The sequence below is a fragment of the Cyprinodon variegatus genome, unplaced genomic scaffold (genome assembly GCF_000732505.1).
Source record: "Cyprinodon variegatus isolate N-32 unplaced genomic scaffold, C_variegatus-1.0 Scaffold12, whole genome shotgun sequence".
Taxonomy (NCBI): domain Eukaryota; kingdom Metazoa; phylum Chordata; class Actinopteri; order Cyprinodontiformes; family Cyprinodontidae; genus Cyprinodon; species Cyprinodon variegatus.
The window spans coordinates 642,921-651,963 of NW_015150465.1; the positions used below are offsets into that span (position 1 = coordinate 642,921).

General features: G+C 36.0%; 1 protein-coding gene across 1 annotated transcript in view; it reads left to right on the forward strand.

Annotated features, from left to right (window-relative positions):
- LOC107089333 (pyroglutamylated RFamide peptide receptor-like) overlaps positions 1–9,043 on the forward strand; it is a 19,537-nt gene that overhangs the window by 886 nt on the left and 9,608 nt on the right. The window contains exons 2-3 of the mRNA XM_015382063.1: positions 3,768–3,926; positions 4,331–4,392. Coding sequence (XP_015237549.1) covers positions 3,768–3,926; positions 4,331–4,392 — 221 coding nt within the window. The remainder of the gene's footprint in view (positions 1–3,767; positions 3,927–4,330; positions 4,393–9,043) is intronic.

A 9,043-nucleotide genomic window follows, 5' to 3' on the forward strand; every position in this document is an offset into this window, starting at 1 on the left:
GCATAATTAACCACCTTGTTTTTGTTGTCAAGTAATTGTTAATATATGAAAATTTTAAATGGTTTGAATATTCCAATTGAGAGTATTACTGCTGCCACTGTCTGTATCAGAGGGAAAAATGGTAGGGGTGGCCACAGGGGTGGCCAATGATTGGGTAAGGGTGGCCATGGCCACCCCTGCCCCCCCTTAACTAGCTCCGCCCCTGGCCCGTTGAAACGCCGGCATATGGAAAAAAATTAAAATAGCATCAAAAATACTCTTTTTAAATTCATATACATGACAGATATTTTTTTATTTAACATTTTGGTTTTTTAAAGTATTTTTGATTGTTTAACTAAGGTTTACTGCCATGGAAATAATTTAACTTATAAGATTAATTTAATTTGATGAAAGAAAGATGACAGAAATATTATGTTGCTTATTGCTTATTTGATAATTGCCCAGAAAACTTTCAGAGGGGAAGCAATCAAAGGTCATTGCTGAAGCAGCTGCAATGAAGTTGCTGCAATCCAATCACAATGATGGAAAGTTTAGAGGAAGGAAAAGCTGTTTCAGAAAGGCAATTGCGACTCAGGCTGGTTTAAGAATTTGAGTGGAAGTCATAACATGTGGACTGCTTTAATATTATTTTACTATATTGAGTTAATTATGTTATTAACATTCAGTTATTTTACAGTTTCTATTATTGATTCAAGTAAAAACTTTTTTCATAATCATCTATTTATTAAGAATACAATTTGAGAAGTTTTGCATTCAATTATATTTACATTATATTTCATTCTCAGATGCATTTTAAATATATTTAAACTTATTCATGAGGTTTTTCTAAGCAGTGTCGACTCCTGCTGTCAGAAACATTTCACTTCCACGTGTCCAACTTGATCATACAGATATTTTTTTAAATAATATAATTATAATTAAATTATATAATGTAATAAATATGCTTTTTTTTTTTACCTGTTTTTGTTTTAAGTATGGATTTTCTGTCATTTGGCTTTCTCCTCATAATGAACAGAAATAGAATGCCAAAATATCTTTGTGTATTAGATCATAGAAATTATAACTTTCTTTTTTTTATCGTGATGATAAATTCTAATTTACTTAAAATAGGAAGCTATTTCAACTAAGAGGAGCTTTGCTCCATGACAAAAGGGTTGCCTGGCAGCAAGACATGCACCTTAACTCCAGTGTTTATTTATATTATTGAGTATTTATGCTATTTAGGAAGTGAATTGTTGAAATTGGGCTCAACTTTACCGGTTTGCAGCAAAATGCTTCTATGAGGATCAGATAAGACTATCTAACACCAACATGGCTGAATGCTGGTGTGAGGTGAAGGTGTGACAAGAGTCGACATGAGGTTTAAAAACACCCCTGATTACAGATGCTGGATTAAAGCCAGCAACCAAGGCTAAAATTCAGAACACATTTTAAAGCAAGCTATGTTACGCAGCACGTAGACGCCTTCTAGGCATGAATCCAAAGGGATAAACCTAAGCCACAGCTGGATCCTATGCATTAAAATGACAAATAAGCCCTTGAGGCTCCCTTAAAGGTGAATGATGGAAAATGATTAGAAAAAAAGGCATACCAGTTTCTGTGAGAACCTTTTGGGAATATAAGTGAGTTGCGTCTGGCTCCAACTGGCCAGCTGATCATATTTTTTCCTCCTAAGACACTCCGCTAATGGGCTGAGGAGATAAAAATGATGAGATGTACCAATAAAGAAAGGGAAGTGATAAAAGAAGACAATCACACTCTTATGAACTGGGTCTTAATCAAACCTTGTAAAAGATACTGTCTTGCTATAATTGTTTGCAGCATTGACAGATTTACCATACATACATGAGCAAGCAACCATACTGATGTCAAACATTGTTGCCTGGACATTTTTTTGTTGACATTTTTTTAATTACAGCTGAAAACTTTAATTTAACTTTTATGGAAACATTTTTCGGGTAAATTCCTCATAAGACTTTCATGTTCTTTTCTCATTATCACATTTGTTAGTGTTGTATTATCCTCTTACTGTAGTAGAGGAAGGTGCTTCTCTTCAGAAGAGCTCAAAATGAAGCTTTGTGGCACAATGTAAACAAGCCATTCTATTGTTGGACATGGCAGTGGCAGCATCATGCTGTGTAGAGAATGGACAGTGAAGCTGGTTGGAGTCGACAGAAAAATAGATTGAACCTAGCAAATACTGAATGAAAACCTGTCAGAGGTTTTAAAGAACACTTTGGGCAAATGTTTTCCTTAGAGCAGGACAACTTGGAACATCAGCCTAAGCTATAAAGAAATTATTTACATAAATACATATTCATGTATTTGCTCAGTCAAATTACATACCAACATCCAACAGAGAATCTGATGCAAAACCTGAAATTTATGTTCCCAGTTGCTCTCTCTATATAAGGATTAATCTGCAGTTTGTACATCCATAGGTCACCAACAAGTGATTCACAAAGTATAGATTCAGGAAAGTAAATGGATGCCACACTTTTCAGATTGTATTTATTCTTTGATTTTGGGTTGATGAGGGCATAGTTGACATGAAACCATTTTCCATTTGCACAGATGATGTCTTTATTTTGTATTTAGGTCAAATCAACAGTGTAATGAATTTATTAATAAGCCAAGCCGATCAAGATTTAACTACGTTCAAGAGTAAAAAAGTAGTGTAAAGACACATTGGTAAGTTTCTGTGGTTTACGTTACTATTACATTTCAGATTAAAGGAATTGGTTGTAAAAATAAAAAATAAAAATTCAGTGTGTTTGGGTGTTTTACCATCTTTGCTGTTGGATTTTAATGATTTAATTTTGGTCAAAGCAGTTTGAGGTCAACTTGAGTTGTGGTCACCTTAGTAAATGTGAGTCCTTTCCCTGTCCTTTAACCTTTTTAAAATAAAAAAGAATAATTATAATAGTAAGCTAATATGTAATTTAGAGCTCTAAGACTGATAAAACAGATTAAATCCACTCTTTATCGATAAAGATAGTTATTAAATGATTTTATGTTGAGTAAAAATGGAGCCAGCACCTGTCCTGTACTAAGTGATTTTCTTAAAGGATGTACCTGTATTTAGCTCCAATGGGCACTGGCAATGGAGCTGCCTGATCGTGCCACCACCATGTTTCATCATGTAGATAGTGTGTCACATAAGGTGTAATGTGCTATCTTAGTTTTTCTTTAAACAATTTTTCGCATTTCAGTCAAATTGCTAACTTGTGGTCATATGTGATCCAAGCACTTTCTTAAACGTTTGCTCTACATGTCTATTTACTATGCTTTAAATCAATGTTTTTTGATGTGGATACTTATTGCATTCCATTGTGCTAAAGAAGCTTGTTTATCATCTATGTGTTTTTGTTTATAACACTTTATACACATAGCAGGACGACCTTAGTAGGTGGATTGAAAACCACTTCGATAAATGATTTAAAGTGAATTGCTATTTAAGGTGTTCCTTCCTTAGCTATTTAAAATCTTAACACTGAAGGACAAAAGTGTTTGTGAACAGCAGTATTTCTATACCTCATGGCCCCTGAGAGCTGAAAGCATCTGTCACTGTTCCAACAAACAGTTAAGAGTGCATCAAGGTACGCGCTGTACTTCGTTATCTATGAAAGCTCCACTCATCAAGCTATTGGAGAAGACGGCGGGGTCACCTTTGTTTCCTTTCACAGACCTTATATCTTCACTGTTCTTCATTAACCTCTGCCACTTTTCCAGCCGTTATCTGCTTCACCCTTTTGCTTTGCCCACAGGGGTTCTCGTTTGCAAGACGGTTCCTTTTGTACAGACCACAGCCATAGTGACAGGCATCCTCACAATGACCTGCATCGCCATTGAAAGATACCAGGGCATCGTCTTCCCTCTGAAAATGAGGCGTCAGTACTCATCCAAACGGGCATACAAAATACTGGGTAATACACTTCATTTCAAAAAATCAGATTTTTATAATTGGTGCAATTACATTAGAAGGATTTTATTATTGGCTATCATTTATACTGCTTTGCTCCTTCTTACTCTATGTAGGATTCAGAATATATTGAGCACCCAGGCTCATATTATGAAATTAACACTTCTCAGTTTTAAAATAAACGGTTCCCAGAAATCATGCAACATTGGGTTATGTTCACAAAAATTGGGATTTTTCAATGTTGAGACAAAAAAATCCATGAAATGTTGGGTAACCTGCCTCTAAGCTTATTAATGATGTAAAAAAAAAAGGTTACTTATTTTAAGCTGTTGTGTTTTCTATTGTTTTTTTTTAAACAAGACCTGTTTATTCAGATAACATCAGTGTATTGCTGTGTGATTCCTACAGGGCTTGTATGGATTGCCTCTGTGATAGTGGGTTCACCAATGCTATTTGTGCAACAGCTAGAGGTAAGTGTTCTTCATAGCAACACTATCAACTGGCTCTAAAATAGGCGGATAAATAATGCTTTTTAAGCAACGGAACAAAAATAAGAAATACTTTACATAAGAATTAAACAGGATTTACAATATTCTAGAAAAGGAACATCAGCACCATATAATCGCAGTATTTCTGTGTGAGTATACAATATAAACCAAGTGAATTCTGTACAAGGCTGAGAATGAAGAACATGTGTAAATAAAGGCAGCCGGCTGTCAGTTAGAGTTGATGACCAGGAGAGGTGATCCGGGGAGCTTTTTTAGATTACAGCGGCTTCTAACTGACGTATATAAATTATTTGTTCCCACACATAATGAGAAAATCACAGGAGCACTGAGGCTTTGACTTCAGCCGGCGCTTTTCTTTAGGAACGCTGTCAATGAATCAGGGGTTCTGCACCAACATATCTTCTTTATTTCTGCGTTCAAGGCATGCTGGGAGCAGAGAAAGTGCTCTTATATATATAAAAAAAAAACGCTTTGATTGACAAAGTAACATAACGGCCGTACCAATATGTGAAAACTAACAAGTTAGATTAATTTTTAAATCAAAACCTAACGCAGTTACCAACACCGTTATTAAAATGTATACACCTAAAAGACCTTTCATAAAGCAACTTAAACAAAACAAATCAAAATAAGCTGCTCTGTTTTATATGCAGAACAAATTTGGTTTGGTGGTAGAGAGCTACACATACATTAACATACAGGACATTTATAATATTTATGGAAATATATAACATGTAACAAAAAACTACCATCATATAGGAAGGAAGAGTGCGATGATATATCTTAATAATATTCTATAATAATAATATAAAAAACTATTTACATCAGCTGGGGTATTTGTATTATTTGCAAGGCAAAGTGTAAGTGAGGGATGTGTTAAGCTTGGCGTACACTGTGCAATTTTTTTCAATGGTTGCATGCAGCTTCTGCTCACACACTGTACGACTAACCGCACAGTTTAGTCATACAGTGTGAGTTAAGAGCTCACGATTTATGTTCGGCCGCATGCTCTCATGCGATCTACCTGCTCCCACAGCATGACTAAAAACCACGTCGGACTCAGCTCCGCAGAGAGATGGAGCTGCTCTGACTTGTTTATCTGAAAGCCAAACAAATAGAAGGGGAATATGAAGCTCACTAGAGTGAAACGTGCTGCCTTGGCAATTTGTGCAATTTTGTGCTGAATGCCATGAAAAGAAAGGGCGAAGACATATTTGGAAAAAAGACATGGTGAGCAAACGTGGCTACTACGGTCTGTCAATTTTACAGACAGAACTGCATTTCACTCATTGCATCCCTGCCATGTTGCTGTGTTTACATCTGAGAGGAAGAAGAAAAAGAAGAATCCTTCTTTGTGTATGCGCCCTGAGCAATTTGCCCACGACAGTCCCGACCTCATAATTCCTGATCAGGGGGTGGTCATGAGAGGCTGATCGCCCCTCGTAACCCCATGTACACTACACGACTGCCGACGCACGATCAGGCTGAAAATTGCCCGATCGAAAGACTCTTGCACGACTTTAAAATCGCCCTGAAAATCGCACAGTGGGAAGAATGTGTTATAGTGGCAGGAGGTTTTGGGCCTTAAACACCATTGCCTCCTGCTAGAAGGGAGAGATTGTGTCTGTGAACAACTTGTGTCCAAGAAGGGTCACATGTAATCTTTCCTGCTTGTTGCAGAGTCCAAGAAGCATGCTGTCCCTGAGGAGGGGGAAATCAGCAGCCAATCACCATCTCTGTAGTGATTGGCTACACCATATATCACCATCTCTGTAGGGTGATATATGGTGACTGACTGGTGAATTACACCTTAAAGTTTCCAGTGAGATGTTTAAATTGTGTGTGAACACCAGAGAAAGCTGATCAGCATGACATTTTAGGGTGGATAGAGAGACTTTAGGGTTTCGGCCCAGCTGGGACTGAGGCTGATTGAAGGGGTCACTTGGCTGATTGACTTTACGAAGCAGTAATAATAATAATAATACATTTTATTTAAAAAGGCGCCTTTCTGGACACTCAAGGTCACCGTACAAAAACATAAAAAGTGTCAGAAAAAATAAAAATAATAATTATAAAGACAGTAGAACTTGTTCAACCAATTTGCAAGTTTAGAGATGTTAATGGAGTCAGGGACTTTAGATTTATATTTTGTGCTTTGAAGCCCTTTAGGATCCAACCCTTTCAGGGGACATACTTGGGTCAAAAGTTATTAACTGTGGTTTATAATCCACCGAGGTAGTCAATCATGTTATCAGATTGACCCAGATCCGAACTGGGGACATCATGATAAAGACAGCTTACTGTGGTGTAGAAGTGATCAATTGGACACTTTATAAACTGTCTATATTTTTATGGATTTATTGGCTAAGTTAGATTTTTTTTATTTTTTTTTATTAAACAAACCAAAAACAACATTAGAGGAGTCCAGGTTTGCTGCTCCATACAGTATCCTGTTTGAAAAGCATGAGCCTTTCGTCAGGCATGTTGGCCAGGAGTGAAATTCAAACATCAACCATGTTAAATAATGGAAATGGTTAATGATAAAATATTCTAGATTAGATGAGCATACAGCTGCCACATCACTGTCTCATCCGTACACCAGCATCTTTTGATGTAATCACAGATACCTCCACCCTTACATTCTCTTTCAGGACATATAAAGTACTTTTGCATATAAATTGATACATTTTTGCTTTTCTTTACCTTAGTTTTGTGTGACAGCCGCCTGTGAACAGTCCAGTTTTAGTTCAGACGGCCAAGACTCCATGAAGCATAGAGCAGAAGTTGAATGAAATTATTTGATGCTCCCAAGCAGTAGCTGAAGTTCATCCCGTTTGTTGAACAGCCAGCACAACTTTGAAAGAACTATTGCCAGTAGCGGTGCAGAATCCCTGCTGTTGAAGACGCACAAGCTGCATTTCACTGGGCGTACAGAAGTGAGCGACACCTACACCAAATTATACTGGTGACGCAAAGAAGGACGGAATAAATCAGTTGGGAGTTGATCCCCTGATGTTCATGAGCTCTTCAATTCTGTAAGAGCTCCGGGAATCACACGCACAAAAATATTTATATTGTATATTTAATTAGCCACAAAGCCAAGTTTGCAGACTCATGTTGTAACATATAAAAACTGTGATCCTATCTATAGAGCTGGAACTTATTACTAATGCATTGTGAAAGTAAATTGTAAATATTAAATGGTCTAAGGGATGAATCAAAAATGTTCTCTTTTGTCAGCGCATATCATCATAAGAAATCTTTATTATTACACTGCAAAAACTAATTTAAAAAAAGAAAATGCCTAAATAAATGTATTTGCCCTTAATTTGAGTAGGCAAATAAGATGATCTACCAAAACAATTTGTATTTTTGCACTTATAACATAATTAGATATAAAGCTAGTGAAATAAGTAAATGGGGTTGTATTTTCTTATTTTAAACATAAATAATATTCTTCTATTTCAATTTTCTAACCCTAGATTTCAACTTTTGCAGTTTATTATTTCTGTACAGGGGCATGGACCAGTTGTACAATGGGCACTTATGCCTGTCGCACCACGCAAAAAATTGGTGAAAAAGACATTGAAAGAAAACATTATTTAAGTCAAAATGAGATTAACATTTGGTTGAAATATGAAAGGCCATAATTTTAAGATTGTTGAAAAGACGTTAAAGGCTGGGTTTGCAACGTCTTTTCAACGTCTATTATTGGACTAAAATGGGACAAAATCAAAACGATCAAACACAGCCCAATATTCAACAATGATTTCTGGATTAAATCATGATGGACCGACCAGATGTAGCCTAAAAACCAACGTCTAAATGAAGTATAGTGTTTGGGGGTTGGCCCCTGTCTAGAAACGACCATGCTAGGAACCACTAAGACTGCAGATTAAATGCAAATGCTAAGATTGAATGCAAAGGCCTCTATTAGAAATCAGATCTCTGGTTGTTCTTATATATAAAAAGAAACATTTTCAATTCTATTCTCGATTTAATGTGAAGCTCATGAAGGTAAGCTAAAATAGAAAAAATTGGATTGTTTTTATTTTTATCAGAACCACAGCTGCAGTTTTTCTTTTTTTTTATTTAGTGAGAAAAAGAAAGCTAAAGATATGATGCACGTAAATATTGGACTGTCCAAAAGGAAAGCAGCTATGAGCTACAAAAGCTTCTGATCATACCCAAAGGTTCACCTTCAAGAAGGACAATGAGCTGAAACATACATCATTACAGGTATCCATTAAAAGACCACATCTTAAGTAGTTCTTATCCAATTTATGTTTCTACACATTAGCAGTTTAATTTGACCTAATCTGAACTGATCGATACACAAAGGCATACCCAGAAAAGCTCTGAAATAACTCCAATAGTGGCGTTGGAAAACTATTAAGTGAGAGGGGGAAAAATGGATTAGTGAAAGTACTCATATTGATGCATAATGTACCTTCCATCTACAGATAATAAACTGAAAATAATTGATTTTTTTCTTCAATTTAACAGATAAGTGAGACACTTTACATTGCATCTTATTTCAAGTGCAAAATATCTAATTATCTCATTTTAAGGGTAAAAATGGTCATTCTATTGGCAGATCATCTTATTTTTT